Here is a 21219-nt window from a genome sequence, read left to right as displayed (position 1 = left end):
TCAAAGGATTCAATAAGGTTTGTGAGGCACGACTTGCCCTTCACAAAACCATGCTGACTATCCTTGATCACATTATTCCTATCCAGATGTTCATAAATCCTATCCCTTACAATTCTCTCTTAGACTTTGCCCACAACAGAAGTGAGACTCACCGGCCTATAGTTACTAGGGTTATCCCTACTCCCCTTTTTGAACAAGGGAACCGCATTTGCTATCCTCCAGTCTTCTGGCACTATTCCTGTAGACAACGAGGACATAAAAATCAAGGCCAATGGCTCTGCAATCTCCTCCCTTGCTTCCCAGAGAATCCTAGGATAAATGCCATCAGGCCCAGGGGACTTATCTATTTTCACCCTTTCCAGAATTTCCCAACACCTCTTCCCTACATACCTCAAAGCCGTCCATTCTAATTCATTGTGACTCGGTATTCACATTGGCAACAATGTCCTGTTCCTGAGTGAATACTGACGAAAAGTATTCATTCAGTGTCTCCCCAATCTCCTCAGCCTCCACATGCAACTTCCCACTACTATCCTTGACTGGACCTATTCCTACCCTAGTCTTTTATTCCTGACATACCTATACAAAGCCTTTGGGTTTTCCCTACTCCTACCAACTAAGGACTTTTCATGTCCCCTCCTTGCTGCTCTTAGCTCTCTCTTCAGATCCTTCCTGGCTACCTTACAACTCTCAATCGCCCCAATTGAACCTTCACGCCTCATCTTTACATAGGCCGCCCTCTTCCCTTTAACAAGGGATTCCAATTCTTTATTAAACCACGGCTCCCTCACACGACCCTTTCCTCCCTGCCTGGCAGATACCTACTTATCAAGGAAACTCAATAGTTGCTCCTTGAACAAGCTCCACATATCAATTGTGCCCTTCCCTTGAAGCCTACTTTTCCAAACCACGCATCCTAAGTCGTGCCTCACCGCATCATAATTTCCTTGCCCCCAGCTATAACTCTTGCCCTGCAGTGCACACTTATCCCTCTCCATCACTAGAGTAAAAGTCACCGAATTGTGGTCACTGTCCCCAGAGTGCTCCCCTACCTCCAATTCTAACACCTGGCCTGGTTCGTTACCCAGAACCAAATCCAGTATGGCCTCATCTCTTGTTGGCCTGTCTACATATTGTGTCAGGAAACCCTCCTGCACACATTGGACAAACATCGACCCATCTAATGAACTCGAGCTATAGCTTTCCCAGTCAATATCTGGAAAGTTAAAGTCCCCCATAACAACCACCCTATGACTGTCACTCATCTCCTGAATCACCTTCCCAATCCTTTCTTCAATGATTCTAGGACTATTAGGAGGCCTGTAAAAGACTCCTAACAGGGTGACCTCACCTTTCCTATTCCTAACCTCAGCCCAAACTACCTCAGATGGCAAGTCCTCATCCATCGTCCTTTCCAACACTGTAATACTATCTTTGACAAGCAATGCCACACCTCCCCCTCCTTTACCCCCACCTCTGACGCTACTAAAACATTTAAATCCCGGAACCTGCAACAGCCAATCCTGTCCCTGTTCTAGCCATGTCTCCGTAATAGCCACAACATCGAAGTCCCAGGTACCAACCCACGCTGCAAGTTCACCTACCTTATTCCGTATACTTCTTGCATTGAAGTATACACACTTCAAGCCACTTCCCAAGAACCCCAGTTATCCAGATACCGGAATCCCTCCCACCTGCACCATCCCTGTAGCCACGCATTTAACTGTTCTCTCTCCCTATTCCTCGACTCTCTATCACGTGGCACCGGTAACAAACCAGAGACAACAACTCTGTTTGTTCTAACTCTGAGCTTCCAACCTAGCTCCCTAAAAGCCTGTCCAACATCCTCAGCCCCCTTCCTACCTATGTCGTTGGTGCCAATGTGGACCACGACTTCGGGCTGCTCCCCCTCCCCCTTAAGGACCCGGAAAACACGATCAGAGACGTCACGTACCCTTGCACCTAGGAGGCAATATACCAAACGTGAGTCTCTCTCGCCCCCACAAAACCGCCTATCTGTGCCCCGAACTATCGAGTCCCCAATAACTATTGCTTTGCAGGTGGGAAAGTGATAGGTGGGAAGGAAACTCTACAGGTCATGAGGACAGTGCTGAGCTGGAAGTTTGGAACTGGGGTAAGGTAGAGGGAGGGGAACTGAGGAAACTGGTGAAGTTCACCAACTGGCGAGGTTGAAGGGTCCTGAGGCGGAAGAAGAAGCGTTCTTCCTCCAGACATCGGGTGGTGAGGGAGTGGCAGTGGAGGAGGCCCAGGACCTGCATGTCCTCAGCAGAGTGGGAGCAGGAGTTGAAATGTTTGGCCACGGGGTGGTGGGGCTGATTGGTGCAGGTGTCCTGGAGATGCTTTATGAACTTTTAGCTCCTCCTTTCCCTGGATGGGCGGTGACCTGTCAATCTGGATCTTTTTGCTCATTGATGATTTAACATGTGGCATTGCTTCTATTCTTTTCCTTCCTAAGGGACACTGGGAGTTTGAGTAAGACGCTGTCAACTTTGCAGGAGCATATACTAAGAAGTCCCAAAGAAATGCTGAAGCTCAGTGTTCCATCTCTAGTGTATGCTGTTCAGAACAATATGGCTTTTGTGGCACTTAGTAATTTGGATGCAGCAGTGTATCAGGTAATGACTATCTGGCTACATCAATCATTGAAGATATTCTCAAGCATTTGTTAACCAAGTGGGTTTCTTACATTTTTTGAAAAGTATTATATAATATTTGATGCATTGAAAAAATAAAAATTGTGAGGAGAAAGGACATCAAAATGGTGCTGAGTGTAAAGCTTCTGTGGTAAACTTCACTAACTACTCTACGATGGCATAACAATTCAGAGACACGCTTTTTGGAATTAAAGGCAGTGTGTGTTACAGTGCTGATTTTAAAAGGGATTTAACTGGAACAGATGCAGACCAATCTCAGCAAGAATGCAGTGGTTGACCACAACTTCCAGGAATACAGCTGCCAGGCCTGTTTCTACCTGGAAAACTTGCTGGAAGCTTAAGGATGTAAGATGAAAACTATGTCTGACTTTGTATTGCTGCCCACCCAGACCACTTACTCTATCTTTCAGCGGTCACATTTGGTCAGTGGAAACTTGGCAAAACTACTAAGGTATGACCAGTACCTTTTTATAATAGCTTCTCTGGGGAGTCTGGTCCTAAGACCACGAACATGAAGTCCAGTTGTTCAAGTATTTTTCTGGTATGCAGCAAAAGGTGTACTGGAAGTGTTTGGGAGGGTGACGAACAAGGTTTTGCTACTACCTGTGAAACGATGACATTTGATTACTGGTGACAAGGACAGGAGGATGGGCAGGACATGAATTTGGCATTTGTGTCCATGTGGTCCCAGAGAAAAGGGCCACATGGACGCAAAAAAGCTCCCTCGTAGCCATGTACTTCAATGCCACGTTTGGAATGGATTTGGTGTCTAATTGAATAATGGAATGGCTCCTGAATTTAGTTCTCAGATTTTTGGGAGGTGAGTGGGGAGCAGTTTTAAAAAAATATATACTTGGAGGTAACCATCATACAGAACTTCTGCTTGTATGCAAGATGAGTCAGACTAGTAAGTCCCCTTTGTTGTTTTGCTGGATTATCCTTGTGTTCTCATAGGGACTGGCTGTAGGTGCTGGTTCCTTTTGCCACTTTGCATTGGCTAGCTGTCAACTTGAAAGATGTGCAGAACCCAACTGGTATACCTTGAACCAGAGGCCTTGACAGTTTAACAATGCAAAACTTTTATTACCGTTTATAAGAATCTGCATTCAATGTAAAAGTTGATCACTTGATGATTTACAGTGTCACTCAACATGGTAATCACTGAAATAAATTTGGTGCCCTGTAGTTTTTTTAGCTGGGCCAATTGGAAAGAAAAGAGTAAACTTCTGTTTTATAAAAAATTATTTTTGCATTTTCTTTTTAAGGTGACGTATCAACTAAAGATCCCCAGTACAGCGTTGTGTACGGTCTTTATGCTGAACCGCTCACTCAGCAAGGTGCAGTGGGCGTCTGTGTTTATGCTGTGTGCTGGGGTATCACTAGTCCAGTGGAAGCCTGTAGAAACTACAAAGGTGCAGGTAAGTAATTGCAGATTGGGAGATGGTTTCAGTGAAGCATTGATGCTGGCATGGACTGTTTGGGCAAAATGACCTACTTCTTGGCTGTATTTTCCAAATTATTTAACCTCTTGTCAAAACAAAAATTTTCAGCCAGTTTAAAATCAATATGTGATATCACCACGCAAAACTGTGTTGTTTTGACACATGTTTATTGGCTTTTGTATGAAAGCTTGTAAGAAACCAGTGGAGTCAGTCAATTAACTGTGCCACAATAGTACTGATTTGCTTTTATGCACTTTCGTAATGTGTAAGATCTGCCCTTACCATTTTGAGTCAAATAAAGTTCAGCGACTTTTGCTGAAAATATGTGGATAAAATTGTGTGGTTGTAATTCACATGACAAATAGTCAAATGATTTGAGATACTTAGGGAAAAAAATGTCTACTTCTGGAAATCTATTTCAATGTAAATCACTCCTCTTGCAAGCAGTGGTGCTATGTTTGAAAAGTTTTCTTTCTCTTGCGCTGTCTTTGTCTGTCTCAACCGCATCCCTCCCCTAGCCAGACAGAAAATTTAGAGTTATTTTGAAAGCATCGTGCATTCATGGAAATCTTTAAAAAATGCTCTGGAGTGGGGGAGGGGCTAGTCACGCAATCTTAATTATCTAACTTTCCTCGGCTGGTTTAAAAAAATTGTCTCGGTAATCAAACTCCTATCTCCCGTTGTTGGTACAAGGTGCAAAAGCTGCACGTGCCAACTGTACAGAGAGGACGATCTGACCCCGAAATGGGCGCTCAATCTTGGTTTGAAAACAAATACCTGCAGGCAATCTGGTGTCACTGATGCAGCAGTTAGGAACACTGGAGACAAGTTAGCTGATGGAATCCCCAAAGTACAGACAGAGGGCCATTTCTCCCAACAAGGTTACACAAATGGGCGGCACGGTGGCACAGTGGTTAGCACTGATGCCTCACAGCACCAGAGACCCAGGTTCATTTCCCGCCTCAGGCGACTGACTGTGTGGAGTTTGCACATTCTCCCCGTGTCTGTGTGGGTTTCCTCTGAGTGCTTCGGTTTCCTCCCACAGTCCAAAAAGATGCAGGTTAGGTGAATTGGCCATGCTAAATTGTCTGCTAAATTAGGTGCAGGGGTAAATGTAGGGGAATGGGTCTGGGTGGGTGCGCTTCGGCGGGTCAGTGTGGACTTGTTGGGCCGAAGGGCCTGTTTCCACATTGTAAGTAATCTAATCTAATCAAAAAGCACTTTGAAGAGGATCTCACCCAGATGCACCCCTCCCCTCCCGTAATCTCGCTTGGGGATTTTACCGTGACACACCCACGTAACCTGTACATTGTGGGCAATATTTAGCACGGCCCATCCATCTAATCTGCACATCTTTTGGACTGTGGGAGGAAACCGGAGCTCCTGGAGGAAATCCCCACAGACACAAGGAGAATGTGAAACTCCACACAAAGTTTACCGAGGATAGAATCGAACCTGGGTCCCTGCTAACCACTATGCTCAGCTTACTTGAATCTTGCCTGATTGTGAACTTGCTGATGTGATGAAGGGTCAGGTCAATGTTCCCTGGAGGCTGTCAGGCCCTGCAGCAGCTGGGAAAAATCTGCACGTGTTCCATCGTTGCCCACCCTGTGATTTCTGCTCTGGTTTAAATATGTTGCAGCAGAATATTAGAACGCCACATCGGAACAACTAAACTGAGAGGGAGCATTCGTAGAGCTGTTACTTGTTTTGTTGTAATGCAATGGTAAGCTGTACTGATTTGATTTAATAGTCTGCATCTGTGATTCTGCATGTTCACCTTCATTGATAACAATCACACAACATCAGGTTATAGTCCAGTAGGTTTATTTGGAAGTACTAGCTTTCAGAGCCCTGTTCCTTCATCAGGTAGCTGTGGAACTGGATCATGAGACACAGAATTTATAGCAAAAGATCACAGTGTCATGCAAGTGAAACGATATATTGAACAAACCCCGATTGCTGTTAAGTCTTTCATCTTTTACAGTAGATTGCAGGTTTTGGTTCATTAATATGTAAATCCCAGAATTACTTTTAAGTCACATTCTCGAGTTAACTTAAGGTTTTTTATATATAAAAAAAATCTCTCAGCTCAGATAAAGCATTAAAGTTATGAAGGTAGAATCTGCATTCCAATCTCTAGTCAGACTGGTTCTATTGCCATAGGAATTTATAAAATCTTACATTGCTTGCATTGACTGCCTGCAGATCGTATGCTTTTTGAGCAAAATAGGTGTCTGCAAATGCATATTCACCCTGTGGGTGTGTGTGCACACGCATGAGAGACAGCGAGAGAGAGTGTGATTGCGTATAAGCCTGTGAGTGGGTGTTTGTGTGTGAGTGGATGTGAGTGTATAGTGTAGTAGGGTACCCTGCAGTGTGACATGAATCCAAGGTCCCAGTTGAGGCTATCCTTATGGGTATGTAACTTGGCTATCAGCCTCTGTTTGCCCGCTCTGCGTTGTTGTGCACCCCGAAGTCTGCCTTGGAGGATGGTCACCCGAAGAACTGAGGCCGAAAGACCCTGACCACTGAAGTGTTCTCCGACTGGGAGGGGACATCCCTGTCTGGTGATTGTTGTGCGGTGTCCATTCATCCGTTGTTGTAGCAAATGCTTGGTCTTGCCAATGTTCCATGTCTCAGGGCATCCTTGCCTGCAACATTGACTGAATCACAGGCTGTGTCTCTCACGCTCTCCCCCGTCGCACCCTCGCGCGGGCTCCCTGCCCCCCCCCCCGTCGCGCCCTCATTCTCTCTCCCCCACCCCTCCCCCATCGTGCCGTCGCGTCCCCCCCTCCCTTCGTGGGTGCTCCCTCCCCCCATCGCGCCTGTGCGCTCCATCTCTTGAATTTGCAGGTACCTTCTATTTTGAACAAAAAGCATACAATCTGCAGGCAGTCAATCCATGTAACGTTTTATAAATTCCTACTCTGGAAATAGAGCCAGTCTGACTCCAGATTGTGAGTCAAATAGACTCTAACCTCACAACTTTAATGCATTATCTGAGCTGAAATGCCACTTTTTTTTATTTACAAAACCTTAAGTTATCTCGAGAATGTGCCTTAAAAGAAGTTCTGGGATTTACATATTAATGAACCGAAACCTGCAACCCATTCTAAAAAATGAAAGACTTAACAGCAATCTAGGTTTGTTCAATATATCACATGACACTGTCATTTTTTGCTATAAATTCTGTTTCTTATGACCCTGCTCCACACCTGATGAAGGAGCAGTGCTGCAAAAGCTAGTGCTTTTAAGTAAACCTGTTGGATTATAACTTGGCATTGTTTACCCCAATCCAACACCAGCATCTCCACACTATGACCTTCGTTGGTTCACAACAACAAAGCAAAATAAAGACTGAGAAGATAACTGATGTGAAGTTTTATTTGTACATTTTTTTGTTTTCCTTACTAATCAAAGTAATTTTGCAACTCTGATTTGATTCACAAAGTAGTCTTGTGTTATTCATGTGTAATAATGAGGTCATTCTTCACCTCCTGATTACTCTTATTGCAGATTGAACAGAATCCACTTTTGGGATTTGTTGCCATAGCCATTGCAGTGTTGTGTTCTGGATTTGCAGGTATGTAGATGTAACCTGATCAAGCTTTAAATGTCATCTCTTTCCCATTTAAGATAATCTCATGCCAGTATAGTTTCTTGGTTGAACATTTTTCATTGTTTTGTTCATTGGAGATCAAATTGCCTGTACTCATCATAATTCACAGAAATATAACCCCAAGTTATTTGTAATGTATCCTTGTGATTTAACCTTTGGAATTCAGCGATCAGTATAATGAACCTTATACTGCATTCCCACAAACTCCTGTGCACTCTCTACATAGGGTATGCTGCTCAGATCTGAACCCACTGTTCTATTGGTGATCTAAAGAAGGCTTTGTATACTTATAGGAGGAAGTGTTATACTTATAGCATGACTTCTAACCTCTTGTATTCTACCCTCTGTTTAGAAGCCAGTATTACATTAGCTTTTTGGATGATTTTTGTACCTTCATGACATTGTGACGATCTATGCATGTCGACTCCTGGGTCTGTCTCCATCACCACAGTTTCTACTTTTTGTTTGGAAAGAATTTATTGCTCACTTTTTCAGTCCCCAGTGAATGACCTCTCACTTACTGCTGTTGAAATCCACCAGCCACGGTTTTACCCATTCGGAAAAAGAACATTAACTATTCCTATCTCCCAGAAACTGATTTATTGCACTTGCTATTTTTATGCCTACAGCCGTACTGCCATGAGAATGTTTGATCCTGGAAGCTATGGGTGGCACGATGGCTCAGTGGTTAGCAGTGCTGCCTCACAGCACCAGGGACCTGGGTTCGATTCCCACCTGTCTGTGTGGAGTTTGCACATTCTCCCCATGACACGTGACAAATAACATTTGTGCCGCACAAAGCCAAGTTATGACCATCGCCAATAAGAGGCAATCTACCCACCACCCCTTGACATTCAGTCATCCAATTCCAAAGGTTAATGATATCACGTGGAGTGAATTGAATTGGCTGAAGACTGATATCTGTAATGCTGAGGGCCACTGATGTAAGTGCTGGTCTCTTACATCCATGACGATGACGATATTTGTGGAATGCTCCTCTGAGTTGTTTAATTGTCCACCATCATTCACAACTGGGGTGTGGTAGGACTGCAGAGCTAGGATCTGATCCATTGATTGTGGAATCGGTTGTCTCAGTCTCTCAGTTGCTGCTTCTGGTTGGCATGCAAGTACTCAAATTATTTAGTAGTTTCACCAGATGGACACCTTGTTTTTAAGGTTTGCCTGATGCTGCTCCTGGCACGTCCTCCTGTATTCTCCATCTGCCACACAAATTCTAACATGAGCCACTAATTTGTTACTGACCCTCATACATACTGTACAAGACAATTTTTTTTTTGTCACTTGACCTTTGAAGATACCTTGGCCAGGATTAGATTAAAACCACACAAAATAGGAACAAGAGTGGGCCATTTGACTCTCTAGCCTGCTCCACCATTCAATAGAATCATTGCTGATTTGACAATCCTCATGTTCACTTGCCAGTATTTTCCTTGCAACCCTCATTTCCCTGAATGATCAAGAATCTTACCTGTCTCAGCCTTAAATGCACAAAAGGATTCTGCCCCACAGCTCTTTGGTGTTCCAAAATCTCACCCTTTAGAGAAGAAATCTCCCCTCCTCGCAATCTAAAATTGATGCTCCTTTATTCAGAGACTACGCCCTCTGGTCAGAGATGCTCCCAGGGGCAACATTCTCATGGCATTAACCCGAGAAGCCCCTTATGAATCCGATATGTTTCGATGGGATCACCCCATCATTCTCCCAAACTCCACTGAGTTGAGAATGGCGCTTCAGGAGTTCCATGTTTGCTGCTGAATATTCTTAACCCAGTTCCAAAGAAACACTCTGCATTGACGTAGTGCCCTGCAGAGCACAGCCTGGAATAGTGCGGTGAAATACTTTATATAGAGTCAGATGTACAGCACAGAAACAGACCCTTCGGTCCAACTCGTCCATGCTGACCAGATATGCCAACCCAATCTAGTCCCACCTGCCAGATACTCATAGGCAATGTTCTGATGTCTCCTTTCATCCATTTCCTCCGCAGAGAGTCTTTCATCATCCACAATAGATCCATAGCTGAGTCTGTGCAAAGTCAGGTTCTCCTCGTACATCCTCGCCTCATAAATGTTGCAATTGTACCAGCCTCCACCACTTCCTCTGGCAGCTCGTTCCATACACTCACCACCCTCTGCGTGAAAAAGTTGCCCCTTAGGTCTCTTTTATATCTTTCCCCTCTCACCCTAAACCTAAGTCCTCTAGTTCTGCACTCACCAACCCCAGGGAAAAGACTTTGTCTATTCATCCTATCCATGCCCCTCACGATTTTGTAAACTTCTATAAGGTCACCCCTCCGCCTCCGATGTTCCAGGGAAAACAGCCCTAGCCTATTCAACCTTTCCCCCTAGCTCAAATCCTCCAACCCTGGCAATATCCTTGTAAATCTTTTCTGAATCCTTTCAAGTTTCGCAACATCTTTCCGATAGGAAGGTGACCGGAATTGCACGCAATATTCCAACAGTGGCCTAACCAATGTCCTGTACAGCCGCAACATGACCTCCCAACTCCTGTACTCAATATTCTGACCAATAAAGGAAAGCATACCAAATGCCACCTTCACTATCCTATCTACCTGCGACTCCACTTTCAAGGAGCTATGAACCTGCACTCCAAGGTCTCTTTGTTCAGCAACACTCCCTAGGACTTTACCATTAAGTGTATAAGTCCTGCTAAGATTTGTTTTCCCAAAATGCAGCACCTCGCATTTATCTGAATTAAACTCCATCTGCCACTTCTCAGCCCATTAGCCCATCTGATCAAGATCCCGTTGTAATCTGAGGTAACCTTCTTCGCTGTCCACTACACCTCCAATCTTGCTGTCATCTGCAAACTTACTAACTGTACCTCTTATGCTCACATCCAAATCATTTATATAAATGACAAAAAGTAGAGGACCCAGCACCGATCCTTGTGGCACTCCACTGGTCACAGGCCTCCAGTCTGAAAAAGAACCCTCCACCACCACCAAAGTCTTCTACTTTGAGTCAGTTCTGTATCCAAATGGCTAGTTCCCCCTGTATTCCGTGAGATCTAACCTTGCTAACCAGTCCCCAACGGGGAACCTTGTCGAACGCCTTACTGAAGTCCATATCGATCACATGTACTGCTCTGCACTCATCAATCCTCTTTGTTACTTCTTCAAAAATCTCAATTAAGTTTGTGAGACATGATTTTCCACGCACAAAGCCATGTTGACTATCCCTAATCAGTGTCCAAATACATGCACATCCTGTCCCTCAGGATTCCCTCCAACAATGTGCCCACCACTGACGTCTGGCTCACTGGTCTATAGTTCCCTGGCTTGTCCTTACCATCTTTCTTAAATAGTGGCACCACGTTAGCCAACCTCTAGTCTTCCGGCACCTCACCTGTGACTATCGATGATACAAATATCTCAGCGAGACGTCCAGCAATTGCTTCCTGCAGAGTTCTAGGATACACCTGGTCACGTCCTGGGGATTTATCCATTTTTACGCGTTTCAAGACATCCAGTACTTCCTCCTTTGTAATATGGACATTTTTCAAGATGTCACCATCTATTTCCCTACATTCCATATCTTCCATGTCCTTTTCCACAGTATTTACTGATGCAAAATACTCGTTTAGTATCTTCCCCCCCATCTGCGGCTCCACATAAAGGCCGTCTTGCTGATCTTTGAGGGGCCCTATTCTTTCCTAGTTACTCTTTTGTCCTGAATGTATTTGTAAAAACCCTTTTGATTTTTCTTAATTCTATTTGCCAAAGCTATCTCATGTCCTCTTTTTGCCCTCCTGATTTCCCTCTTAAGTATACTCCTACTGCCTTTATACTCTCTAAGGATTCACTTGATCTATCCTATCTATACCTGACATACGGTTCCTTTTTCCTAACCAAAACCTCGATTTCTTTGTTCATCCAGCATTCCCTATACCTACCAGCCTTTCCTTTCACCCTAACAGGAATATACTTTCTCTGGACTCTCGTCGTCATATTTCTGAAGGCTTCCCATTTACCAGCCGTCCCTTTACCTGCGAACATCTGCGCCCAATCAGCTTTTGAAAGTTCTTGCCTAATACCATCAAAATTAGCCTTCCTCCAATTTAGAATTCAACTTTTAGATGTGGTCTATCCTTTTCCATCACTATTTTAAGTCTAATACAATTATGGTCGTTGGCCCCAAAGTGCTCCCCCACTGACACCTCAGTCACCTGCCCTGCTTTATTTCCCCAAGAGTAGGTCTGGTTTTGCACCTTCTCGAGTAGGTACATCCACACACTTAATCAGAAAATTTTGTTGTACGCACTTAACAAGTTCCTCTCCATCTAAACCCTTAACACTATGGCAGTCCCAATCTATGTTTGGAAAGTTAAAACCCCCTACCATAACCACCCTATTCTTACAGATAACTGAGATCTCCTTACAAATTTGTTTCTCGGTGTCCCTCTCACTATTAGGGGGTCTATAGTACAATCCCAGTAAGGTGATCATCCCTTTCTTATTTCTCAGTTCCACCCAAATAACTTCCCTGGATGTATTTCCCAGAATATCCTCCCTCGGTGCAGTTGTAATACTATCCCTTATCAAAAACACCCCTCCCTCACCACTCTTGCCTCCCCTTTCTTTCCTTCCTGTAGCATTTGTATCCTGGAATATTAAGCTGCCAGTCCTGCCCATCCCTGAGCCATGTTTCTGTAATTGCTCTGATATCCCAGTCCCTTGTTCCTAACCATGCCCTGAGTTCATCTGCCTTCCCTGTTAGGCCTCTTGCGTTGTAATAAATTCAGTTTAATTTATCAGTCCTACCTTGTTCTCTGCTTTGTCCCTGCCTGCCTTGGCTGTTTGACTCGTCTTTGTTCTCAACTCTACTAGTCTCAGATTGAAATCTTTCCTCACTATCTCCCTGGGTCCCACCCACCCCATCTTACTAGTTTAAATCCTCCCGAGCAGCTCTAACAAATCTCCCTGCCAGTATATTAGTCCCCTTCCAATTTAGGTGCAATCCATTCTTCTTGCACAGGTCACTTCTACCCCAAAAGAGCTTCCAATGATTCAAAAATGTGAATCCTTCTCCCATACACCAGCTCCTCAGCCATGTATTAATCTGCTCTATCCTCCTATTCCTGCCCTCACTAGCTCGTAGCACCGGGAGTAATCCAGCTATTACCACTCTCGAGGACCTTCTTTTGAAGTTCCTGCCTAACTCTCTGTAATCTCCCTTCAGAATCACAACCTTTTCCCTTGCTAAGTCGTTGGTTCCAATGTGGACAATGACCTCCTGCTGGCCCCGCTTTCCCCTTGTGAACATTCTGCACCCTCTCTGAGACATCCTCGATCCTGGCACCAGGGAAGCAACACACCATTCTGATTTTCGCTGCTGACCACAGAAACGTCTGTCTATACCTCGGACAAGAGAGTCCCCTAACACAAACCCCTGACTACAGAAACGTCTGTCTGTACTACACTGGAAATGTAAAAATAGCTGTGGAATAGGCATTGGAAGTCTTCCAAAAGTTTGATTTTTGTCAGGTATGATAAACTGCTAAAAGCAGTGAATGGCATTCCACTTTGTGCATGTTAAGCCCTACATTCAATAAAATCAGATTACAGCTTTTTCACACTGGTTATTAGATTAGATTAGATTACTTACAGTGTGGAAATAGGCCCTTCGGCCCAACAAGCCCACACTGACCCGCCGAAGCGTAACCCACCCAGACCCATTCTCCTACATTTACCCCTTCACCTAACACTACGGGCAATTTAGCATGGCCAATTCACCTAACCTGCACATTTTTTGGGGGATTGTGGGAGGAAACCGGAGCACCCCGAGGAAATCCACGCAGACACAGGGAGAATGTGCAAACTCCACACAGTCAGTCGCCTGAGGTGGGAATTGAACCCGGGTCTCTGGCGCTGTGAATCAGCAGTGCTAACCACTGCGCCACCGTGCTGCCCCCAGGATATGGCAGGCCTACTGCTCTTAGGCTGGAGTTCAAGGTGAATTCCACTTCAGTCCAGTGTAAGTGGAGAAAGTGTGGTGAAGAGTGGTTAGGATTCTACATCAGATCTGATTTTATTAGTATTTAGTGAGAGTCGAACATTTAACTTGTGCTTTTGATGTCGTTCATCTGATATGTTTCATTTCTCTCGCATGTAGGTGTTTACTTTGAGAAGGTGCTGAAAAGTTCTGAAACATCTCTGTGGGTGAGGAACATACAGATGTATATCTCTGGCATTGTGGTCACTGCATTTGGAGTTTTTGTGAATGATGGTGCCCAAGTGATGGAGAAGGGCTTTTTCTTTGGGTACACCCACTGGGTCTGGTTTGTTGTATGTGAGTACCGTTATCTTTCTAGTGAAATTTTATTTTCACGTTATAACAATTCAAAATAATGCAGAATGAAGTCAGGAATCTCCCTTCCTCAAATGGAAAGATTGTAAGTGATGTGAAAGAACATTTGGTGCTCAGATATGATTCAGATGGCAATGTGAGTAGATAAGCAAACAAAAGGACTAATCTTCCATTTTGTGAGAGGCAAAATCTTCTTTTTGATGGAATTCCAGTGTGTCTCGGGTGGGATTGGTGTTCTGTCCACTCCAATCCAAGTTCAGTTTCCAGCTTAATAATTTGGATGGTGAGATCTGCTTGGAATTCCTGGTTCAGGGAGGCTTCCCTGAGCTGGCTTGGGAAATTTTTGCAGCAGGAGCTTCTGCAGACTTGGCCTGGTACAATGTACTAAATGCCTTCAAACAATGTTTCCCAAACTGTTTCCTAGGGTGACCCCTTATTTTTAATGTCTTCTGGTTTGTGTGTCCCCACAGTGGATATTTGGGTTGTGTGGTTTGTTTATGGTTTAAATGGGCTTGGTTTTGTTTGCTGAGTAAGGTTTCCCTGTAGGGTCTTGAAGATCTAGCTCCTTTTAACTCAGCAGGTGTTCCTGTCACTGAGACCAGTTTTCACACCTACCTTCATTCTAGTTTGTATTGACTATGAACAACACTGCAACAACACACCAGCTTACTTCAACAGTCTGGTTCACTCCTGGGCCATCCCACACCAATTAGAACTAGAGCAGCTAAACTGTTGGATGAATATCTCCTGCCAGGTTCTGCTCCCTCCAAGCACATTAGTTGCCTGTGCATTGTTGCTGTGTTGTCATTGGGCAAAAGTCCTGGCTCTTATGGGAGTACGATCAGCACAAGGAATTGCAGGTCCAAGGAGAAAGCTTCCTGACTACTGTCACGTTAAAAAACCTTGTCAGTGTTTCTCACATTGAGTTTGATAAAAATAAATGTAGACTCTAACAATTTGCTATCTTGTCCAGTTAACTACCTATGCAGTGATCACTTTGCTTTCATCTCCACAGTATTAGCAAGTCTTGGAGGTCTGTACACCTCAGTTGTTGTGAAGTACACAGACAACATTATGAAGGGATTCTCAGCTGCTGCAGCAATTGTAATTTCCACAGTTGCTTCCATGTTGTTGTTTGGCTTGCAGATAAGTAAGTATTACCTTTCCTAACACCGGGCTCTCGCTGTCTAAATGACACGTGCCATGTTGGTGTAGTGACACATTTTGCCTCTCGAGCAAATAGGGTTTGTTTAGATGAGCTGAGATCCTGTGAACATTGGGGTTATTTTGGTGAAAACAAGGGCTGAATCAGTCCTGTATTATTACCACATTCATATGTTTGAACATCTGGTTTAATCTGCATTTTTGGTCCTAGTGACTTCTTTGCAGCTAGAGATCACAATACACAATCGTTTGGATGAATGCCTCTGAGGGTATGCTACTTTCTGAAGACTGCACCAATATTCAGTGCTTCAGAAAGTCTTCCAATGTATATCAAAGTCCTCTTCAACTTTCCAGCAACAAATTAACAATTGAAGATTATATAACATCTTTAAGTAACACTCCAGGTCCTCACCTACTTGGGAGGAAGCAAAGGATACCAGCGAGGGTTCAGAAAAACTTTACCAGGATGTTGCCAGGAATGAAGGATTTGAGATGTATGGAGAGGCCTGATAGGCTGGGACTTCTTTCACTGGAGCGTAGGAGGTTTAGGAGTTTATAAAATCATGATGGGTGTAGATAAGATGTGTTTTCCCTCGGTTTGGGAATTTCAAGACTAGGGAGCATATTTGTAATGTGAGAGCAGTAAGACTTTAAAGTAACGAGGGGCAACGTTTTTACAAAGTGGTCCCTGTGTGGAATGAACTTCCAGAGGAAGTGGTGGATTTGAGTACAGTTACAATGTTTAAAAAAACATTGGGTTAAGTGGATGAATAAGAAATGTTTGGAAGGATATGGGCCAAGTGCAGGCTATAGTTTAGTTTGGGATTATGGTTGGCATAGATTGGTTGGACCGAAGAGTTTGTTTCCGTGCTGTAATTTTCTTAAAAACTGCAAATGTGATCGATGTCCTATGTGCAAAACAGCATAGCTGAAGAATAGTGCATTTGAGAATTTTTGTCATGTTGTGGAATGTTTTAACAAATTTTAAACAAATAATTTTCTCATGTTAGTGAAGTACTGTTTATTTTATTTGTTTCATTTCAGCTCCCACCTTTGTATCTGGAGCCATTCTCGTCTGTATTGCAATATACTATTATGGTTTACCAAAGCAAAATACAATGACAATTCAACAGACTGTAACAGAGAAGTCCAAACTGCCACTGGAAGATGTGTGATCATAAACACTTCATTAAGAAATGGCAAAACGTGAAGAGTTTAAAAAAAACCTTATCTGCATCCTCTCCCAGCTTTTACAAGGGATGTGGATATTTTCTAAAACAAAAATCTCCATTGGTCATTGATTCATGAATCCTTTTTTTGCACTTTAGTGCCAACAAGGTGAAGATCTGTTATGCATTGTGACAATCCAACGAACACAGCTAAGTTATTTAACAAGTTTATAAAGAAGCCGTTTTTAAACATCTACTTCCGGAAGGTGCTGGTAATATGCAGTCATGTTTCAAACAGTCACAGAATTCTTTGGTAGACTTTTCTTTCCCATGGCCTTTTTTAAACGCAAACTTTTAAAAGTCAGTGCTTTGCAGCTGCCATGTTTGTTATACTTTTTAGTTACTGGGTTACTCAGTGTTGGTCTCCCTAGTTGGTATCAGAAGCAATCGTTCCCTTGCAAATCCTGATTCTACTCTATTTTTTTTCTCTTATTGCTACTGTTAGATTAATTTTCAGTAGTTGCCTCTGAAAGCAGGGCAGTCTACTTGTAAATCCATCATGTGATTTGGCTGGAATATGTGCAAAGACGTTTTTTCCAAAATTGCTGTTTACATTGCTACTTGTGTTTGGCATGAGCAAGATTAATTTTTAAATTGCATTCTTGTTATCATTCATCAACATTGACATTATACAGGAACTAGATTTGAGACAAAATGACTGACTGGTTTGATCTGATCTCTTAAGCTTGTCTGCATGCAGTTGCAGGATAATCTAGAAGATTGTATTTGGTGTTACAGATCAGGGAGGTAGTGTGTATTCTGAAATCCCTTTTCGTACCTTTGACTAAGCCAAAGTGATTGCCAAGATGTTTTATTAATCACATCAAACATGAGCCTGTTATCATCAAACTTGGTGTCCTGTATTTACTACTGCAATCGCCCATGGAGAATTTAGCTGTAAGACTTCCCCCACTATTTGGAAAGTAAAAGAGCACATCCAAAATCTCACTTCACCCACCAAGACAATAATTTTGGGATTTTCTTGCTTTTCTGTTGCTAGTTCCTCCAGATTATCAAACGTTTCTGAACTCTTTGTTTCTTTTAAATCTCTGTAACCTTCAATAATGATCTACTTATGTGATGAGAAGTGTTGTTTTTGTTGCTAAAATAATCCATAAAATAAATCCTTAAGTTTATTCTTAACCATGAAGTAATGCTGATGCAAGAAAAGGAACTGTAGTGACAATTATGTACTCATTGCTTTTCTGATCTGAAGTTAAGGAATATGAAAATGACCTTTTTATAAAGTGTTAGCCCTCTGCAAACAAAAAAGCAACTATTGAATTGGACCCTTTTAGACTAGGTACCTGGCTGTCAGAGAACTGATGCAGGTAAAAGTTAAACATTTATATATCCCTCCAAATGAGGCACGTATTCTATCTGAAGAAGGAAACAAAAATTCCAACTTGGTAAATAGTTGGGGGGATAATAAAGACATTCATAACAAGTCTGGTACTTAAAACCTTGTGTAGTTGGTATTTTGAGATGTTATCAAATCACTTTTTTTTTGCAAATCCTTAAGATAAAGGAAACACTTATTTAATAGGCTTCACAACATGAAACAATGTAATCCTGTTCTCATTAACTGATGTGAGAACAAGGGGAGAGACAGCAATTGTAGGTTTTTTTTCTGGACAATGGATATGGTGAAGAGGAAGGAGGTTTTTTTTGAAATGGTGATAATGACCTGGCACTGTCTGCTCCTTAGGGAGGTGGGAGTGAAGACAATGAATAATTTTGAAATGAAATTTGTTGCACAGTTGAGGGAAATAAAGATGGAACGTTACAGGGATAAAAACTATTAGATTGGTCTGCAGAGTTGATGGATTTAGGTCAACTTAGTCTGTCCTGTACTAACTTTTATGCATCTTTAGTGTGACCCTGTGAAGGCTGCTCACTGTTTTTCCACCAAATAAGACTGAGACAAATTTGAGCAGGGCTCCTGTAAATTTTGTAGTGTAATTTGACCAGGGTTAGCATGGAATTAGTATTTCTACTTACATTGCACTTTCCTGCTAAAGTCTGGATTGACATTTATAACTGCACATTTACCTTTTCTTTTTGTGCAGGTAATAGAGGCAGTGCAGAGTTAACTTTGTCACCTGTAATTGACAAAAGGATATGACAGACTTATGTCCCAAGTGAATAATGTGTTGCTACAAAGCGTGAAAATCTCTAGATGTTACCAGAATTTGCTTGGCATAGTGAATTGAAGGCTGATATACATTTTGCAAGCAATGTGCGTTAACTTTGTTTCTTTCCTCATTTCTGGTTGAGAACAATGCCTGAATGCATGCTAGGGATGCAATGGGGCAATGCCTAAACATTCACTCATTCCATAGCATGCATTAATGATTGTTGTTTAAATACAATGTTTTATTCCTTTTTTCAAACACCAAAATGTTCAGACTGCATTTGAACTTTGTGACAGGTGGTTCGAGTAGGAAATTTGCCCTGTAGGGAGTTGCAGAATGTGTGGTGCATTTGCCCTTCAACAGTTGTGTACTCACTCTTATTACACTACCACTTAAACTTACTGGGAAAAAAAACCAAGAACTGCAAATGCTGGAAATCAGAAACAAAAACAGAAATTGTTAGAAAAACGGAATCTGGCAGTATTAATGGACAGAAAACGGAGTTAATATTTCAGGTCCAGCAACCCTCCTTCAGAACAGCAATTTTGTCTTTTTGTAACCATTTAAAATACTTTTTTCATAAATTTAATAACCTGAAGTTATATTGGCACTTCTCTGCAAAAACAAGTTCCAGTTTTAATGCATCTGCTATTCTCAGTTTTTCTCCCTTACCTTGGGCAAAATAATGTAGTAACCACTCAAACAAGCATTGTCACTTATTTGACTAGTGGTCTTTAGTTGCTCTAGTCGTGTTTGTTTTTCCCGCCGATTACTAAAGATTGCTATAATCGGGTACAAAATAGTACATTCTTTGTTCAAAACTCAAGATAATTCCTGGTCATATTATCATAATTTAACCGTTCATTAATGGTTGCGTCTTCTGTGGTAATGGCTATTTACAAACAATCTTTTTAAAGTGTTTGCTCACAGTAAATGTGAACTGCTGAGAGATCCTGGAAGAAAATGACATGATAATCTCAATTTGAAGTCTGTGAAATTTTAGTATCTATATATAGATGTCAATGAACTATAACTGAATTTCTAGTGTTTTATCATTATCATTCCAAGGAATTTTCCAATTCTTTTAGTCTGAGACAGTTTGTTTTGAATCAAGCAATGAATGTAGCAGTGTCTCCCTCCCTAATTTCAGTTCTGCCTCGTCTTAATTTTCTATAACTGATCTTTTTAAATGTTCTTGAATGTAGCAGTACATTTATTAATTAATTTATGGAACATTTACTAATTTATGTTTTAGTGCCTTCAACATGAGTTACTGCAAACTTAGCTGATGAAAGTTCCTAGTGTTAACGTACATATTTGCAGTTTTGGTGTGGGTGCAAATATTTGTAGAAAGTGTGGTCTGTAAATGCTGTATGCGGAATTGAGCCTATTTAAAACAATCCACTACAGAGTTGACTTTTTTTTTCCTGAATGTAGATTATTTAGCAGAGTCTTGGAGCCTCTGTAAGTACAGACTTGTGCAGTGCTCAGAGTTTTGCTGGTCATTATTGGGTGGTATTTTAATATTTTAAATGTGCATCAAAAATGAATTGGTATTGAGATTTTTTTTGTACGAAAACCTTTTGGTGTCAAAGTCACAAGCTACTGGGAAGGATACATCATATTTCAACGTCCAAATTTGTTTTTGTTTTTTTTCATGGTGGGAATTTTTTTATTAGCAAAGCTATTTGCCTTACAGCTGTAATGAAGTTGTCAAGAAGTGCAAACAACCAAATTTGCAACATGTATCCTTTCCACATTCATAGGTTATGTTTTATAGTCCAATTTCATGGATTGATTTGTCTGTTTATTTGGAAAAGCAGTCCGTGGCACTTGATGTATTTTCTAGAATATTATTGATTTAATTAAATCTTACTTTTTTCTTAAATTTATTATTGCGTTGTGACTGTTGAGAAATCTTTTGTATTAATCAGATTATTTGAATCACTGCAAACCGTATGGTGCAGGGACACAGCAGGCAGATTCCAATTCCAGAAATACTGGTTACTCTCTCTCTCATCCTTTTTTTTCTCTTGTTTGAAAAGCTGTTTGAGGCTAATTGTGACACCCTTCATCCTTTTCTGTTTCTTTGGGGGAAGAGGTTCTCGGTGTAAACGTCTCTCCCATATTGGTTCCTGTGTCGCTGCTTTCTTCTAGTGAATCAACCAACCAGTTGTCTGAGGATATTCTGTGGTCACAATGATAAATGCAAAATTTTATATGGGTGTGATTGTTAACCTGGTCAATTGGGCGGCACGGTGGCACTGCTGCCTCAAAGCGCCAGAGACCCAGGTTCAATTCCCGCCTCAGGCGACTGTGTGGAGTTTGCACGTTCTCCCCGTGTCTGCATGGATTTCCTCCCACAGTCCAAAGATGTGCAGGTCAGGTGATTTGGCCATACTAAATTGCCCGTGGCGTTGGGTAAGGGGTAAATGTAGGGGTATGGGTGGGTTGTGCTTCGGTGGGTTAGTGTGGACTTGTTAGGCTGAAGGGCTTGTTTCCACACTGTAATGTAATCTAATTGTCTGTTCCATGGCTGGGACCTTTTGTAAATATTAAGTTTTCTTATTCCTAAACCAAACGAAACTCATGCTGCTAATGT

The 21219-nt window shown here is 42.2% G+C and overlaps 1 protein-coding gene across 1 annotated transcript in view; it reads left to right on the top strand.

Moving 5' to 3' along the window:
* The window catches only part of slc35a1 (solute carrier family 35 member A1), a 25085-nt gene extending 4578 nt beyond the window's left edge, over positions 1-20507 (top strand). The window contains exons 3-8 of the mRNA XM_043686927.1: positions 2477-2636; positions 3941-4093; positions 7637-7703; positions 13895-14071; positions 15105-15239; positions 16298-20507. Of these exons, the coding sequence (XP_043542862.1) occupies positions 2477-2636; positions 3941-4093; positions 7637-7703; positions 13895-14071; positions 15105-15239; positions 16298-16428 (823 nt within the window). The 3' untranslated portion in view covers positions 16429-20507. The remainder of the gene's footprint in view (positions 1-2476; positions 2637-3940; positions 4094-7636; positions 7704-13894; positions 14072-15104; positions 15240-16297) is intronic.
* The last annotated feature ends 712 nt before the right edge of the window (positions 20508-21219 follow it).

This window comes from Chiloscyllium plagiosum, chromosome 3 (genome assembly GCF_004010195.1).
Source record: "Chiloscyllium plagiosum isolate BGI_BamShark_2017 chromosome 3, ASM401019v2, whole genome shotgun sequence".
NCBI lineage: Eukaryota > Metazoa > Chordata > Chondrichthyes > Orectolobiformes > Hemiscylliidae > Chiloscyllium > Chiloscyllium plagiosum.
This window is presented reverse-complemented; position numbering and strand designations above follow the sequence as displayed.